Consider the following 18,532-nt stretch of genomic DNA (forward strand, 5'->3'; position numbering starts at 1 on the left):
AGTACTAGTCACAGGTAATCACTTTTGTGATCGGCGTTGAAAGGCATTCATCTGCATATGCCGATCACGTGATTTTCACGGAAATCGGCCGATACTGACTGGTGGCATCCCTATTACAGTATATACCCAAACTCATCAGGACTCACCAACAAATTAGAAGGAAATACTTTTTTTTGTAAGAAATTGAAAATCATTTGTGTTTTTATATGTATATGTACATATAAGATCACAAATGTTTTTCAATTTATTACAAAAAAGGGTCTAAAAAGTATAAAATTTTTTTAACCAAGGTTAATTATTCTGTTTTTGTTATCCTCTTAATGAGCAACCTTTATTATTATATTGGGGGGGGGGGGGGGGGGGGGGGGGGGGGGGGGGGGCGCTGGTGGCACTTCAGTGCCGTGCCTCACTGGACCATATTGTGAGGTACCCCGATATTCCTAGCCAAATTTTTTTCCCCATTGGAAATAATGTAAATCCAATTCGTCCATTCCAGACACCCAAAGATACTGCCAAAAAATAAATTTTATTGTAAACACAATCGAAATAATTATATTATAAAGGCCATACATTCTGGCGAGATCAAATTCAACAGTGTTTGTCAACTTCTTCATAAAATTGTTGCCACACAACCTTCTTTGGCCCCATGGTGGGTTATTTAGCAGTCACACTCAAAAAAATGCAGGGACAAGTGAGTCAGCAATGTGCAGGGTGTGCTTTGTTCAGGCACTCCATTTCATTGAACAATACAGTACAGGAGGAAAAGGCTTCTTGAGACGTCATCTGTACTTCTGTGTAGAAGGTGTCGGACGTTTCGCTCCTCATCCGAAGAGCTTCGTCAGCAAACTAATAAGTGCTGGTAGCTTAGGCCTTAAATACAGTAAGAGTGGGCGGAATTGGTGTGCCAACACCCTCCTCCTATTGGTTCGTTACACTAAGCCTGGGCGGACCAATTAATACCAATTAATTATTCTGTAACGAACCAATAGGAGGAGGGTGTTGGCACACCAATTCCGCCCACTCTTACTGTATTTAAGGCCTAAGCTACCAGCACTTATTAGTTTGCTGACGAAGCTCTTCGGATGAGGAGCGAAACGTCCGACACCTTCTACACAGAAGTACAGATGACGTCTCAAGAAGCCTTTTCCTCGATGGACAACTCCTGTACGACTGAGAGCCTACACAGACGCAATACAGTACAGGGCATACATGACATACTTTGTTACGTGCAATGCTGTACAAAAACAGAGGCACACTTTTGGGGAAAATCTGATAAAACGTTTATCATTCTAAACAGTTCTTGAACAAAAGAACTGTTTTGGATGTATTAATGAAGGACCAAAAGAACCTCACTGGATTAAAACCTGAATCATATGAAAACTGGGGTTAAGAAAAACCAAGGTTTGACTGTACTTTGTTTTTAAAGCACAAAAGCAAGAGCGATTTAAAAAAAAACAAAAAAAATAGAAACATTCATTTAACTTAATTCCATAACTGAGGCATAGATAGGATTTTTATGTAGGAAAAAAATATTTACAAATATATCTTTGTTTCTCACATACAATCTTGTGATGCAATCATGTGACACATTCGAGCCCACTCACTGTTTCACTTCACAGGACGGTACACACGAATACTTCAGGGAACATCATATGAAGTTAAAATGCAAAATCTATGCTGTTCTTTATGTCACTCCCGGCAACAATTGGGACAAAGTCCAGGTTCTCCTCTCACTTGAGACCAGTAGAATGTTTTTGTTGTTGTCCGCCATGCAGGAGCATCACAACGTTGTGCCGCTCTGCGTGCCTCGTCCATCAGCCTCCAGAATTCCCGTCTGTAAGATTTTGTTCCACCAGCGTTCACTGAAGCTCTGCAAGCACACACTGGACAGACTCTCGCCGTCTTGGTAGTCCTCCTTCATCTTCTCTGGGTTCAGGTCCTCTGACATCACCTGGCAAGTAAAAGACAACGTTTAGTGGTACGTTTTGACTGGAAAGTCCAAAGAATCCCTGCTAAACGTAGCTACAAAACTGACAATATGCATGCCAGGCCAGTGGTTGGCAACTAAGTGCACCCTCTTGGCACACACTGCTTGTCATCCTGGGTCTTATCCACAGCAATCTTTTGGTTGCAGTGGTAGTGCAGTAAATGCATACTTTCCCCAAAGAAGCCTTACCAAATTCATCTTGACCATGACAAAAAACATTCTGGTCCTCCACTTAACACACATCTTGGCTGTTTTCATTGTTTTGTGGGAAAACATGATGTCATGGCAACCAACAGCCACAGTGACTTATGGCATCTGTCTTACTATTTCATAGATGCTTTCTTTTGTAACCAATATACCTTTTCTGATTTATATATCCATTCATTTTTATGATGTTATTTATGTATTTATTTACATACAGAAGCAGAGGATGGCTTAAAGGGCATGTTGTTTGAACAATGATAAATGGACAATGTAGGACACTGGCCAATCATAAGTATGGGACTAGTGCTGTATGGACAACGCTGCAATGGACTATGGGCTACAGTATGTGGCTTGAAGGAAAACTGCACCTTTTGGGGGGGAATTTTGCCCATCATCCACAATCCTTATGTGAGACATGAACACTGTGCATGATGGGCAAAATTCCCCCCAAAAAGTGCAGTTTTCCTTCAAGCTATGAACTGAGGATAATGGTGTGATGGCCGTTGGGGGGATGGTGTGGGGAAAGGCTAGGGGGGGGACAAAAGGGTGTTGGTGATTGAAGATGTGAGGCACTATAAAATAAATGTTAAATGCAAAACAATGAAAAGTGTGTCATGTAAGCAGCTTCTAACGTTACGACACAGCCGTCCTCACCTCAGTGAGAGTCTGCAGGGTGCTTTCGTTGGCGTTAAGATGCTTTAAGGCTTCTTCCAGTGAATGGAGGACATTTTTGTTGCGCTGGCGCACAAAAGATGACTGCTGCTGCTGTAGGACTTTCAGCAGAAGTCTGAAAGCAGAGCGCATGAAGTGAAAGCAATCCAGTCGGTCTTAAGTCTACACAAACTGTGAGCAGTTGGGGCCGTTCCGATACCAGCGTAGTTCCATCCATCCATTTTCTATGCCGCTTCTCCTCACTAGGTTCGGGGGGGTATGATGGAGCCTATCCCAGTTGACTTAGGGCGAAGGCTGGGTACACCCTGGACTGGTCGCCAGCCAATGGCAGGGCACATATAGACAAACAACCATTCACACTCACATTCACACCTATGGACAATTTAGTGGCCAATTAACCTAACATGCACGGTTTTGGAATGTGGGAGGAAACCGGAGTACCCGGAGAAAACCCACGCACGCACGGGGAGAACATGCAAACTCCTCACAGAGATGCCCAAGCGGAGAATCGACCGGCGTAATTCACGTATCGGACATCTCTGAAACAAACTCCGGCGATTTCCCATCCGTGGGTCATGTCTGTGGTTTAGTGTTGTCAGCAAACATAGCTAAAACAATATCAGCAAACTTAGCCACAAGAGTATCGGCAAACATAGCCGTCTCTACACATGCGAGGCCATGAACGCGTCAGGCTGATCATTTGTGTGTGTGTGTGTGTGTGTGTGTGTGTGTGTGTGTGTGTGTGTGTGTGTGTGTGTGTGTGTGTGTGTGTGTGTGTGTGTGTGCAGCAGATATGTTGGCTGATATTCTCCTAGCTACAGTTGCTGATATTCTTTTGCCGTGGTCGGATATTAAGGAAGAGCTCTGGTATCGAAATAGCATCGGCAGATATCCGAATTGAGTTATTTGGATTGGATCAGAAGTGGAAAAAAATGCGGATCGGTGCATCCTTATGAGCAGCACCTGGTCCTGATGAAAGACGTACAAGCCTTCAGCCACAGTTTGCTTTCTGTGAGATCGACAGCGTCTTCAGCTTCTCTTCCCTTCTTCTCTGCACAAATTCAACCCACAGTAAGAAATAAGAAGCGTGATTTAATGAGGCTTGACGTAAAGAGGACGGTACCCAAGGTTGTGTGGTGCTCCAGCAGCTGCAGACACATCTTTCCCAGGCTGAACCAGTTCCAGGGGTTATAGGGCAACAAGCTGCACAGCTCCTGCAGAGATAACATCCTGGGACCGATGGCTCCAAAATGTTGATAGATGCTGACCTTCGGGGCAAGGTGTAACATATCTTAAATCTCCATTGATACCGCATGTGAAACCGGCACAGGTGTGAACTGGTCAGCAGTTTACCTTGAGCATCAGCAGGCTGGTCAAGTGACACGTGTTTGAAGCTTCTTTGCTCTGAACAAAGACACAGCAGAACCTGTGGTCATGCTTAGTTGTGTTAGTTCTATGACAGTGAGCGTTGGCAGTGTGTGCGGTCATGTGGATGTACCAGGATGTCAACCAAGTCCATCGCTCTGCCTCGGTCACCCAGCTTGGCGCAACATCGGGCCATTCCCTCCAATATATCTCTCTTAATAGATAAATTGTTGTCGGCGATCCATTCCAGACAACTGCTGTACGCATCCAGGGCTGCCTGTTACACATACAAATGTTTGGGGAAAGATGGAACTCAGAAAATAATCAAACATTAATTACATAGTAAATATGAGTTAAAAAAAAAAAAAGAAATAGTAAATAAAATAAAAATAATAGAATTAATGATAAATATAAAAAGTTACAATAAGACATTAGAGATAAATAAATACTGGAGTAAAAATGTTGACAGAAATGCGCAATTCACAAATATATGGTGGATAAGAAATGTGTTTAAAGATCGCTAACCAAATAGAATTTTAGTTTTAGTTGGTGCAGCGTTCCGGAAAATGAAGAAATAAAATCGAAGACAAAATAAAATGTCATAACAAGAATAGGAAAGAAATTGTGGGCCGCACGGTGGTCTAGTGGTTAGCATGTTGGCCACACATGCTCGATTCTCCGTTGGGCATTTCTGTGTGGAGTTTGCATGTTCTCCCCGTGCGTGGGTTTTCTCCGGGTACTTTGGTTTCCTCCCACATTCCAAAAACATGCATGTTAGGTTAATTGGTGACTCTAAATTGTCCATAGGTATGAATGTGAGTGTGTTTATATGTGCCCTGTGATTGGCTGGTGACCAGTCCAGGGTGTACCCCGCCTGTCGCCCGAAGTCAGCTGGGATAGGCTCCAGTATGCAGTAAACCAGTAGCCGCCATATTGATATTGGGAAAAATACAACTACTGTACGGTAGTGTCATTTTTAATAACCCTGACACCATTTACGTATTTAGTAGGCTAGTATACTAGTATAATAGACGATTATTTGTAGGTGTTGGGCGCTTTACCAAATTAATAAATACGCTTACAGTATGACAACTGAGTGGATACATTGTACATGCATTGTGGTGTGATGCATTGCATCGAATTACCTGGTAATTGCCTTGCCTCACAGCCAGGTCACCTCGAAATTTAAAAACTTTCTGCTTCTCCAAAGAATCATCTGTGTCGAGAGCAGCACTCTCACAGAACCACTGTAAGAGGACAACAGAGGTGGAGAATACTACATGTGTTAGTTGAAACAGCACATCTTTAGTTCAATTCTAGTTCCAAACAGGGACACGCGGCGGATGAGCACTCTCGTGTCCAGCACTCACCTCCGGCTCGCAGCGTTTAGCGTTATAAGAAGACACAAACATGGTGCCTCGGTCTTTCGCTTCCGAAAACACAGAGTCATCAAAGTTGCTTCCAAATATCTCCATGACGAATCAACGTAGTGCGACTGCTTTGCTTTAATTTGAATAGTAGTTAAAACTTGTATACATGCTTGGCACGCGCCATCCGCATTGATACCACATTTCAAATAAGTCCGCAGAAACACACAAGTCGGTGACATCTGTTCCGGGCAGAAACAACTAAACTATAGTCATAAATTAAAATGTTTAAGTCGACAAATGTAAATATACGTACGATATAAACTAAATGCTTTTTATACAGCATGTATCCATAACATTTGTCCAAACTGAAATGGAGTAGATGCAAATGTATAATTACAAAATGCAAATAAATTTCCCCCCGCAATTCATTCGTCTGCAAATGTATGTTTATTTGTAATGAGAATACTACCAATAATAGTTATGTATTACAATATATTATAATAGTGATTATTTGTACTGTGCAAGACAGTTTTCAATTTCTCCGCATGAAAGTATCTACTTTTTTCACATGGATTTCCATTAAAAATATGAGAGTTCAAGAAAAAGTCTGTCAACTAAGTTATTTCTTCATCCAAAAGCCTACCTTCAGTGCAAAGGATGAACATAGGTGTCTGCACAGTTGTTTTTTTACATGCTTATAATTATCTCAAGTCAATATTGCAAAAGTACAAATTGCTTTGCAATTCCAAGGCCTGTGCTTAATTTCCTTTTAAAAAGGAGGGTGAATACTCCCAATCCAATCTCATTGGAATGACAAAATGGACAACAGAGAATGAAAATAGGTCAGTAGGCAATTTAGATCTTGCTCAGGCATGTCAATTAAGACGACAAAATAAACATTTATTGGCGTTTTTAAGTGACTGCTGTAATTTAATGGAATAAGAGTAGAAACGTCAACTGCAGAGAGAAAAACACATCAGCTCACGTGATTGTACTGAAGCAAAGAAGTGTTGCATTGAGAAGAAAAAATTACCTCTGGGAAGAAAGCAGATTGCAATCGTGACATTGTGTATTTTGTCAAAATAAACACAATAAAAACAGGTGTAAAGAAAGAGATGAGTGAAGGATTTAGATGACACAAGGTATGCATGTAATAACAGCAGTTAAACTAGTGAAGATACTAACGCTACTGCAAGATTAGGTTGGATATATGATATGATACATGATGATATACAACCACAACTCATTGAGAGGACATAGCACTTTATCACGCCCATGGAAACAAGTCAAACAAAGGATACATGTTCCAAACACTCATCACGTACCTGTGTACTATTGTAACAGTAGCTTTTTTTCCACCCCGAAATGACCATCTTGGTTCTACCAGAGTATAGCAAACATTTCCAAGCAGGTTGACCATAGTAAAATACTTTGGGAGTTTAGGCCTCACTCTACTCCGTGGACTAAAATAAGCAGAATGTGCAGCAGAAAGAACAACAACAAAAAAATTTTAATAGTAATGACAACGATTGAAGTAATAAACTGTCCTAAGTAACTGATGGGGCTGCTTGAGCAGTTGATAATTTGGGAAAACATACCAAGACAATTCATGGCTGCAATCAAATTGGTGCTGACAGCTGACTTTTCTAACTTTTAAAAGTCACACCACTTGTTTAGCCGCTGTGCCAAGTACACCAAGCTAGCCAAACATTGTATGTACAAAATGACAAGTTGTTCGACATACTTATTGCATGCAGTATTAGACAAAAACGGTATAAATGGTCGGTATACATGTATATAAGGTATAACATCTTGTTCTTTTTCATGCCCAGGCACTTACTAGTCACATTACAACAAATGTGTTTCCGCTTTCATTCATTTGCAATCAGCGAGCCAGGCAGGCTGAAAATGCTTTGAAATTACTAAAAGGTGCTAACGTAGCATGAACGACAAGTCCACAGTGGCAAATGACGACAACACAAATTGGAACACTGAGGTTTAACCAGGGTTAAGGGCAGAAGTTTTCAACGTTAACTTCAGGACAGGCATTTGTTGTGTCGGCAGAAAGCAGAGCTTGGTCATGCATCACCACTTGGTTTGAACAAGGCTACCTTCAGTGGTTTGTGATGAGATGGTGGAATTGTCTTGAAACAAGACCATAAGCCATGGAGGCACATGTAGGTATAGTATATGTCTGCAAAGGTAACAAGAGTCCAGGTTTATGGGCCATTGTCCCAGCCATGGTTGAAAGAACGGCAGTTGGTGTCCTTGGAGCATTTATTTCGAGAAAGCAGGTTAATGTCCTTATGGTCTCATCTGTCCACTTTGAGAAAACAGGCAGAACACTGCCCATGTCCACATAATTTGCTTGGAGGAAAACAGTCAAAGGACCACATAAAAGTGGACACAATTCCCATGATTTGAAACAATACAAAACCTTATCCAACCACATTTTTTTTTTACCAAAAGTATTCAATATGTGGCTCAAACTGTGCAATAAAGCAAAAAAAAAAAGTGTCAGCTAATTCCACCGAGTCATATAAACATCCAACTTTCAAACAATTTACATATTATTAGAAAAGTGGATAAACTGGTAAGAGTCCTCCTTAGGGAAAACCTATTCATGATTGTTTTTTTTTTTATTTTTTAATAAAAGGCAAAATACTGGTTTAGTATTTATGAAAACATTGACACTCAGAGCCATTTCATGATATATTAAGAGAATAAGGTGCCAAATGAATAATTTAATCCACTAAGTGGTAAACAAAGTGCATTTTAAACAAGTTTAGTTCAGGTGCTTCATGATTTGAAATGTCTAAAATACCGTTTGACAGTCTTTCTAGACCAATAGATCAGACCAGTAGTTACGTTTAGTCATGATTTTTGCTGCTGATGGAGATACAGCCAGTGTTCGCAGTACGTTTACACCACAAACACTGCTGCAAAACACTGTTTGCTTTGAGACGGGCCAAAAGGCCGGCCTTGCAAGTCTGGAAACACATTCAAGTTTGGCACAACTCAAACTGAACCGCCATATAAAAAGGAAACAACAGCATTGAGCTTGTTGTATCAAAAGGTGCAAAAATGTCAATCGCAGTGCATATTAAGCATACATTTTTCCATCAATATCTTTCCATTTCTGTGTTAAGTTATAATGTAGAATAGTAACCACCGTCAAGGGAAGACTTTGAATAGACATCCTTCAACAAAAACATTGGCATTCACTCTGTATTAATGTACTTTGGCTCATGTTGCATTAGGCCTTTATCTGTGATGGATTTTCATGATTGATTTACGTAAACTCATCCATTCTCATTAAGGTGTGTGTTGCTTTAAAAGAAGCAACACATACTGTGATAAAACCCTTCCACCAGGTATGCTATACATGGTTTGACTTCAGGGCAACTTTAAGAGCACCTTGTAAACAGTCACATTTCATTTTGTAGGGAAAAGGGGCAAACATTCGTTGGTAATTGAAATTAAAATTTGGGCTTGTGCTCAAAACATGTAAAAACACTTCTTAAAGAAATACAGCATTGTCTTTAGTAAGGGGCTTTACAAGGTGGACTAAACCATTGTATCTCACCATGTTCATTTTCATAAATTCCATTTGCTGATTGTTTTGTTTTTTTTAAATTATTGATGTCAACTTTTTTGGGGGGGTGTGCCACAAACGTTCCTCTCTCAGTTGTTACACTTTGCTTAAATATTGTCAGTTGAGTGAGGGCTGAGACTGGGAGATAAAGCTAATAATAATAATCATTCACAAAGATCTGGAACATAATAAATGTTACCACTGAGCATAGGTGCACACCAGAGGCCAAAAGCCTTGATTGAGTCGTAACATTCTGCAAAAATCTAGTCCTCAGATACCGACAAGGACTTCCTCACACTGCGAGACGGCTCCCAAACCTCACTGTCATCTGTATCTTCCTCATCATGCTCGTCATCATCGTCGTCGTCATCATCATCTTCATCTTCCTCTCCCATTCCAGCGTCTAAGGGCTTCTTGTTGGCGCTCGATGCCTCCCTCGGGAAGTCGTATGTCCCCTCTCCTCCATCCGCCATCCCCAAAGTCGGCTCCTGGAAGGGGTCTGTCCCCATATCCAGCCGTCTCTGGACCTCAGCGAACCATTCCCTCACCTTATTGGAGAAAGATCATGGGTCAAGTATTAATATGCTCAATGATACAAGCAATGGAATGATCCTTTTGGATTTATTCAAGAGAACACTATGTACACTCCTGATCAAAATTTTAAAACCTGTTGAAAAATTGCTAGAATTTGCATTTTGCACATTTAAGTAGAGCTACAATATGCAAAAGCAAGAAGGGGGAGTGAGACAAAAAACAATTAAACTGAAATAGGTTGTTTATCACCTGATCAAAAGTTTAGGACCAAAGGCTATAAAAGCCAAAATCTGCTCAAAATTTTCATTTTCTCTCAGGCATTCACACTGTCATGCCCTCCTGATGGCTAAAGCTAAGAAACGTTCTCTTTTTGAACGTGGTCGGATTATTGAGCTGCATAAGGAAGGCCTCTCGCAGCGTGCCATTGCTGCTGAGGTTGGGAGCAGTTAGACAGTCGTTCTCAGTTTCTTTGAAAGATCCTGAGCATTATGGTAGACCCCAAAAAAATCACACCTGCACTGAGCCGGAGGCTCCAATTTGCTGTCCATCAAGACACAGGGCAGTCTTCCATCCAAATGAAGGCCCTTACTGGTGCCGACTGCAGCGCAATAACCATCAGATGGCATCTGCGGGTAAAGGGTTTAAAAAAGAAATTCAAAGACCTCGTCTCCTTCAACGCCACAAAACTGCTCGTTTAGACTTTGCCAGGGAGCATCAAACATGGGACATTGAAAGGAGGAAAAAAGTTTTATTCTCTGATGAGAAAAAATGTCCAGACGTTCCAGATGGCTTCCAACGTTACTGGCATGACAAGGAGATCCCACCTGAGATGTTTTCTGCCCGGCACAGTGGAGGGGGGTCCATCATGATTTGGGGTGCTTTTTCATTTAGTGGAACACTGGAGCTTCAGGTGGTGCAGGGTCGTCAAACAGCGGTTACTTACGTGCAGATGTTGCGGCGGGCATCCCTCATGACTGAGGGCCCTCGACTGTGTTTTTTCAACAGGACAATGCTGCAGTTCACAATGCTTGACGAAGGTCTTCTTCAGGGAGAATAACATCACTCTTTTGGACCATCCTGCATGTTCCCCCCTATTTGAATCCCATAGAGAACATTTGGGGATGGATGACAAGGGAATTTTATAAAAATGGCCATCAGTTCCAGACAGTTGATGCCCTTGGTGAAGCCATCTTCACCACTTGGAGCAACGTTCCCACTAGCCTCCTGGAAACGCATCAAGCATGCCCAAACCAATTTTTGAAGTGGCTAACAAGAACGGTGGAGCTACTCATTACTGAGTCCTACTGGGAACATTTTTTGTTCTGGTTTGGAGAGTTTTTATTTTTTGAGCGATGGTCTTAAACTTTTGATCAGCTGATAAACAGCCTCAGTTTGTTTTTTTTTTCAATAAATTACTTTTTCAAAATGCTTTTTGTCTCACTCCCCCTTCTTGTTTTTGCATATTGTAGCTCTACGTAAAACCTCATTTAGATCCAAATGTGCAAAATGCAAATTCTAGCAATTTTTCAACTGGTCTTAAGATTTTGATCAGGAGTGTACTATACATTTGTCATACATTTCGATGTTAAACTGTTCTTATTTTTTGTAAGTTGTCTTTATTCTTGTCAAGTGCTTTGGGCACCATTGGGTTGTTGTAAGGTGCTATACAAATACAGTGGTTTGCCCCCCCCCATTTTTTGTTTTTTGCATGTTTGTCACACTTTTCAGATAACTTTTTTTTTTTTATATTAGTCAATGACACCACCACTGAACACAAAATGCAGTTTTTAAATTTGTTTTTATTATTGAGGGAGAAAAAAAATCCAAAACATGAAAAAAGTGATTGCTCCCTAAACCTAATAACTGGTTGGGCCACTCTTAGCAGCAACAACTGCAATCAAGTGTTTGCGATAAATTGCAATGAGTCTTACAGTGCGGTGGGGAAATTTTGGCCCACTCATCTTTGCAGAATTGTTGCAATTCAGCCACATTGTTTTCGAGCACGCACCACCTTGTTAAGGTTATGCCACAGCATCTCAATAGGATTCAGGTCAGGACTTGGACTAGGCCACTCCAAAGTCTTCAGTTTGTTTTTCTTCAGCCATTCAGAGGTTGACTTGCTGGTGTGTTTTGGATCATTGTCCTGCTACAGCAGAATTCATGGTTATTTATCACAGCAGGTCTTCCAGGTCCTGAAGCAGCAAAACAGCCACAGACCATCACACTAGCACCACCATATTTTTCTGTTGGTATTATGGCCTTTTTATGAAATACGGCATTACTTTTACAACAGATGTAATGGGACACACACATTGCAAAAAGTTCAACTTTTGTCTCGTCAGACCACAGAATATTTTATATTTTCCCAAAGGTCTTGGGTGCATCAAGATGTTTTGAGACGAGCCTTAATGTCCTTTTTGTTCAACAGTGGTTTTCGTCTTGGAACTCTACCACGGTGGCAGGTTTTGCCCTGGTGTCTTATGGTGAAGTCATGAACGCTGACTTTAACCGAGGCACGTGAGGCCTGCAGTTCTTTGGATGTTGTTGTGGGGTCTTTTGCGACCTCTTGGATGAGTCGTTGCTGCGCTGTTGGGGTAATTGTGGTTGGCCGGCCACACCTGGCAAGGTTCACCACTGTTCCATGTTTTCGCCATTTGTGGATAATGTCTCTCACTGTGGTTCGCTGGAGTCGCAAAGCTCCACACTGATAGATTTCAGTTATTTTCACACAGGGCAGGTATTTTTTTTTCTCCCTTAATAATAAAAAGTTTCATTTAAAACCTACATTTTGTGTTTAGTTGTGTTGTCATTGACTAATATTTAAATTTGATGATCTGAAACATTTCAGTGTGACAAAAAAGCAAAAAAATAAGAAAGGATGGGGGCAAACACTTCACACCACTGTAAACTAGATTTGCTTTGATTTATTCATAGTCTAACACTTCATACTATTAACAATAATCAATTGGATTTATATAGTGCCCTTTTAGACACCCGAAGTGTTTTATACTAAGAACATTTATACACCATATTACAGTGTGGCCCCTCATCCTTGTCTAATTTTCAGAATATGCAGAGGGCCAATACAAACCATAGATGGCCCATGGGCTCCACTTTGGACACCTGTTTTAAACCACCAGCAACAACTTTTTAGTAAAAGATTGTGAGGTTAGTCCAGTTTGTGCATGCAAATAAAAATCTTTGGTTACCCGTTCATAGCTCATGTTGGTCTTGGTGACAAGCTCATCCAGGTCCTGCTCACTGAGGAAGCGGTGCTTCAGATAATACTCCTTCAGGATGTCCCGCCCACTCTTGAATTTCTTTGGCGGGGGGCATCTCTCTAAGTCTGAACTAAATGAGCCGGACCGCCTTGGCTGCTTGCGGGTTCGGGATCTCCCCCAACCGCGATTTCGGACACGTCTTTTTCGACTACCCAATTTGTTACTTCCCCCACCATTTGGGCCCTCCACATTGGCACTTTGATACTGAAAGAACCACTTAAGGTTCCCGTTCTTCCATGAGTACCGAGAATCCCCAAACCAGCTGACGATGTAAGGTCGGGGGAGACCGCTTTGCTCTGCTAACTGGTCATATTCCTCTGTTGTGGGCCACTGACTTCGTACGAAGGCACTTTTGAGAATATGGAGCTGCTCTGGAGTTTTTTTAGTCTTATCTTTGATGTCTCTGCTGCTGCTGGTTGGTATCTGCTTACTGCGTCCACCGGGTGGAGTTTGACTACCTTTACGAGAGGAGGAGGCAGAGCGAGAAGAAGCCCCTACTTCTACAGCATTCGGCCCACCTGTGTCCATTCGTCCTCCCTCAGAAGATTCTGGGGAGGGCGTGCTGACTGTCTGCATTTTTCGTCTCTCTGTGAACCAGGCATCAATCTCCCTACGTGTCAGTTTTGTTTCTGTTCTCAGCCGGCTCAGCTCTTCATCTGATGGTGTGCTGCTCTTTTCAAAGCTGTCCTCCAGCACCACTAATTGCTCCGGCGTCTTCTCTTTAAACTTCTGCAGAGTGAAGTCAGGGAAGGGATTCCACGTCTTGGGCCGTGTCTCTTTCTCCCTCACAGGAGGGGTGCGAGGACGATGCGGGGATGATGGGGTTTCATCACTTGAGTCAATGACAATGGTGGCGTTAGCGCTGCTGCTACAGCCACCGCCTCCTTTGCCACCTCCATCATGGAAAACAATGACATTGTTCTTGGAGTTGCGTTGGTTGTACCTGGTGTCACTGAACCATTTTTTGATCTCCCCCTTCGTCAGATTGGTGATCTTCATCAAGCGGGCAATCTCTGCATCACTGACAAAGTGGTTTTTAAGGTAGCTGGCTTTCAATTCAGCCAGCTGCTCTTTGGACTTCTTCGGCCGCATATTGAATGTGTCTGCATTCAGGGCTGAGTTCTCCTTCCAGAAAAAGAGGGAGAGTTACTTGCTTAAACATATATTTCTTGTTCTTATTCCAATCACCAAATACAAGCATTTGAAGTTTGAATGAACAACCAACAATACTTGAGAAGCTTGCTTTCAAACAGCACAAAATCAAGGAGTATGAAAGGCAGCTAGGTATACCTGTGGGGAAAGAGAGGGGGGCTGAACAGTGGTAGCCCGTTTAAGCTCACTGTTTGTTGGTGTAGACTGGCAGGAAACTCTGCTGGAACTCTGGGACTGACTGGGCAGACCTGCCACTGTCAGGGTGATGGGATTGGTCACTGGAAGGTTCCCTCCTGTACCCACCTGGAAACACACAGAACGGGACACACCATTATTGCTACTATTACTACTAAAAGAAACACATGTTCACATGCGATCCAACACAAGGATGATACAAAATAAATTCAATGTTAAGAGAGGGATGTAAAATATTTGGACTCTCTCATGCAAATACATGAGGCAACCAAATAATTAGAAACAGCTCTCAGTATCACTGAGTGCATCTACAACCACAATAATAAATCATCTACATCCAAAATCAACTACAACTATTATGCTTTTGCCACATTTAATATGGGAGTTTCATTGAGCTGAATATGAATTCTGAAATTTCCATGAAAAAAGGTGCACATCAGATGATTTGTACGAAGAGCCCACCGACCCCTACACACAAGACCTGATAATTATTTCAAACCAAAGCATGATAAACTTGTCAAAGCAGCACCCTCCAGGTCAGAGTAAAATTGAACATGTCATGTCATGTGACCACTGGCCGGAAGAGATGTGACTGCACGCTGGTTTCGACTAGCACAACAACATCACATATGAAAGTGTTAATGGAGAAACTAACATTAAACAATGACATATTACTCTATTTTTACACTGTGTGGCCTATTTTTTTTCTTTTTAGACATAAATATTTTAATCAACTCCAGTTTTAATCATAAATACTGGATATTTGACTGGTACTTTGTCCTTCATTGGTAGCAATTACAGAATTTACATTACATTGTGTAAAAACAAATGTACATTCAAGTTAAATGTTTGTCATGTGTTTTATTGGGAAAAAAATGAAAAAATAGGAATGGGTATAGGAAAAAAAACGCCCAAAAAGTAATCATTGTTGTAGCCAATCAAAAAAATCTGGTATCGCCCAACGCTATTGCATTATTAATTAGCACGCGCTTGGTATAACAGCAATGCTCATTCATTCATTGCCACAGTGTTGACATAAGGCAGGTCAGTGATAATTCATCCATCCATCCTTTTTCTGTACGACTTGTCCTTATTAGGATCACGTGTAAGATGGAGACTATCCTAGCTGAGAGGCGTGGTACACCCCGGACTGGTCACCAGTCATTCACAGAGCACAAACAGTATATACAAACAACCATTCACACTCACATTCACACCTATGGACAATTTACTTTCTCCAATTAACATAACATATTTTTTAAATATGGGAGGAAGCCAGAGTATCTGGAGAAAACCCACGCACTGGGAACATGCAAACCCAGATCTCCTAACTGTGTGGCCAACATGCTGACCACTAGGCCACTGTGCGGCCCAGTGATGATCCAGAGCTAATATAATAACACATATTTATTCCACACGTACCTGAGTGAACACCAAGCCAGGCTGGCCCACTATCTGGCAGGTCTGAAGAATGGACTGTAGGCCGTTGGCAGCAGCAGAGAGCTGGTGAGCAGGTATGACGGTAATGGTTTGAGGCACGGTGTGAACGGTGCCGTTGAACTGTTTCCTCCTGGCCTCTTCTACTTCCTCTGGGGTCCAGCTAACGCCGTGCTTCAGCCGCTGGGCAGAGAACCAAACCTGAAAGTGGAGGCAAATATTTTACATCACTTACATTTATGAACATTGGAACTAACTAATGTTTCCTGTTTTTTTTTTTTTTTATTAAGAGTTCACAGTTGATCTTTATCAACAGAAATGATTCATTCTCCCTCTTGCAACTACCTTAATCTGCTCCTCTGTGAACTGTGTCTGCCCTGACAGACTGTTGATCTCAGCCATTGAGGGGTAGGGAAACTTCTTGTAAGTGCTGCCCAGCAGAGGGTTAGTGTCCATAGCGGCGCTGTAAGAGGGGATGCTGCTCAGAGGAATCAGCAGTTGGGGTTGAGCTGCTGTATTCTGCTGGGCCTGGAAAGCAGAAAGCACCTGGAATAAAAGAGTGAGAATGAGAGATAACTGGTTATTTATAACCAGTTAACAGTTGTTAGTTGTTACTCAGTCAACCACCAGTGTGTTTATGTACAGTACTGTGCAAACATCTTACGTCACTGCAAAAAGTTTTTTTCTGTATGTTACAAGAATAATTCTTACTCTACCTGTGCCAAGCCAGGAGGAATAACAGTAGGATTTAAAATGGATGACTTCCTTGGCTGCTCTGAGGGTTGGCTGACCAGTATGTTTCCTCCTCCGAGCTTCATGGAGTCATGCAACAGCATCTCCATAGATGCCATGGGCCCCAGAGGCGCATCGATTGGGAACTGCTCTCCTCCCACCTCACCCTCGCCGCCTCCTTCAAAATTCTCCACTGCTTCATCTGATGCTTTAAGGGAGACAGCAATTCTCTTAGGTTCAGATTTGGTCTTCATCCTCATGATGGGGGTCTTGCTGAGAGAGATGGCAGCAACAGTTGTGGCATCTGCTCCTACTTCCTCAGGGGTTTCAAACTGCTTATCCTGGGTCAGCTGGTCGCTGCTCCGAATCTCTGGGGGGTTTGTGGTGCTACACTTTAGTGATGCACTGAGTGCATCTTTGTCCTCTATGTTGTTTGACTCACCTTTAAAGAAAATATCAGTTTTAAGCAACATTTTGGGATTACTGCACAGGGAGGAGTGGGACAAAAATTTACCAGCATCTGGTGGGGTAGGGACAACCACTACTGTCTGATCCAGTTCCTCTGCTGTTGGAACCTCATCTACTGTCTCCTCCACCCCATCAAGACCGTCTTCCTTTGTCCTTTCAGTTATCTCCTCCAGCTCATCAGAAGCTAGCCGCTCCACGACGTCAGAGGGCAGCACCATGCAAGGCGTTGTTGATTTTCGGCGGCTTGACATCATCAAATTGTGCAAACTTCTATCCAGGGTAAATAGTCTCTGACAGAATAGTTTATGAGGCTCACATTTCTATGGTGGCCATATTCAAATACCAAAATTTCTCAAATGGCTGGTGAAAGACAGAAACAGTACAAAGGGAAAATGTCACAAAAGGCTCTTTAGGTTTACTTCATTCCCACAAGTCATTGTGGGGCCTGTGTTTATATTTGGACGACATGCAAAACATATATAGTAGTAATACATAATTGTTTGGGATTTTACATTAGTCTGATTAAACAGGATCAATAAATGTACAGTATATATATGAAGTACATGTAATACAGCCCCATCAATGGTGCAAGCAATTAGTTGATAGTGAATTGAAATTCTTCTCTCCCTGGTATGCAATGATTCTATTTTAATCCATTATAACATTACCTAAATCAGACAATTGATACAAGAATACAACATAAGGGTTTGATTCCGCTTATGCAAGTATCTGGCTGCTTTTGTGTCAATTATGTATTTTGCGTGATGGCTACAGTAATGCACTTAATATAACACAGGTGGGCACGTTTGGGCTAACTTCTTATCAGAACAAGTGAAATGTGCATACAATACAATAATGCTGTGTTATGTGCATAAACAGTGAGCAGCTCACAATTGAAGGTGAGCTGGCGATGATCATTTTTTTTCAATGAGCTAAAGCCACTGATAACTTAGGACGCGTGTTTTAGCTATGGGGCATTTAGCATGTAGAGTATGAGAAGGGCCAACTAGCCAATGCTAGCAGTCATTGTTGTACATGTCTGCCGGCTAACTTACTGCAACTACACCAACGTGCACGGTGTTGCTGCCTGGCTATCCAGGCGAAGCGAGGACTGATTTCCTGGGTGTCCCCAGAGCAGCTCCCGGCGTCTGTGCAGCTGTCTGTCGTTGACTGTCCTTCCCAGCCGCTAACTATTCCGCGCCATCCGGGCCGGTACGCACCGTAACGTGGCCGTTCACCGGGCTAGACTGTCGGTGTCTTCAACCAGACGGCGGGAGGCACGCGCACAAACGGACCGGTTTAACCGCTACGACTCCCGTCTGCAGATGCTGACAACACCGCACATCTCTCACCCTCTTCCGAACAGGTTGTGTGTCCCGGCAAGCGTCGAGTAAGGCTCCATTAATAAAAAGACGATTCTTACAATTGGTGCTGCATTAGCTCGCTGACCTAATTCTCATTTTTAACGGCGGGTTTTTACAATGATCAAACAGCGTCATTATTCGGATACGCCTGTGACGTCATTCCCCGGCGACTTTTG

General features: G+C 42.2%; 2 protein-coding genes across 4 annotated transcripts; both read right to left on the reverse strand.

Moving 5' to 3' along the window:
• Nucleotides 1-1,113: 1,113 nt before the first annotated feature.
• zgc:101716 (uncharacterized protein LOC492784 homolog) lies at nt 1,114-5,789 on the reverse strand. The gene is made up of 8 exons (XM_054781797.1): nt 5,599-5,789; nt 5,374-5,475; nt 4,362-4,505; nt 4,217-4,267; nt 3,987-4,131; nt 3,827-3,914; nt 2,846-2,978; nt 1,114-1,951 (listed from the first exon to the last, which is right to left on the reverse strand). The coding sequence occupies exons 1-8, from the start codon at nt 5,701-5,703 to the stop codon at nt 1,781-1,783; spliced, it is 939 nt and encodes a 312-aa protein (XP_054637772.1). The 5' UTR covers nt 5,704-5,789; the 3' UTR covers nt 1,114-1,780.
• Nucleotides 5,790-6,509: 720 nt separating this feature from the next.
• On the reverse strand, nt 6,510-18,516 carry LOC129185264 (zinc fingers and homeoboxes protein 1-like). Of its 3 annotated transcripts, none has more exons than XM_054782090.1 (8): nt 18,345-18,516; nt 17,039-17,352; nt 16,509-16,966; nt 16,138-16,338; nt 15,778-15,993; nt 14,299-14,463; nt 12,937-14,133; nt 6,510-9,741 (listed from the first exon to the last, which is right to left on the reverse strand). In XM_054782090.1, the coding sequence occupies exons 2-8, from the start codon at nt 17,244-17,246 to the stop codon at nt 9,457-9,459; spliced, it is 2,730 nt and encodes a 909-aa protein (XP_054638065.1). In that variant the 5' UTR covers nt 17,247-17,352; nt 18,345-18,516; the 3' UTR covers nt 6,510-9,456. The 3 variants fall into 3 exon arrangements, with proteins under 3 accessions (XP_054638065.1, XP_054638063.1, XP_054638064.1); XM_054782088.1 differs by having other exon boundaries at nt 18,048-18,516; XM_054782089.1 differs by having other exon boundaries at nt 17,884-18,516.
• Nucleotides 18,517-18,532: the final 16 nt, after the last annotated feature.

The sequence above is a fragment of the Dunckerocampus dactyliophorus genome, chromosome 7, assembly GCF_027744805.1.
Source record: "Dunckerocampus dactyliophorus isolate RoL2022-P2 chromosome 7, RoL_Ddac_1.1, whole genome shotgun sequence".
NCBI lineage: Eukaryota > Metazoa > Chordata > Actinopteri > Syngnathiformes > Syngnathidae > Dunckerocampus > Dunckerocampus dactyliophorus.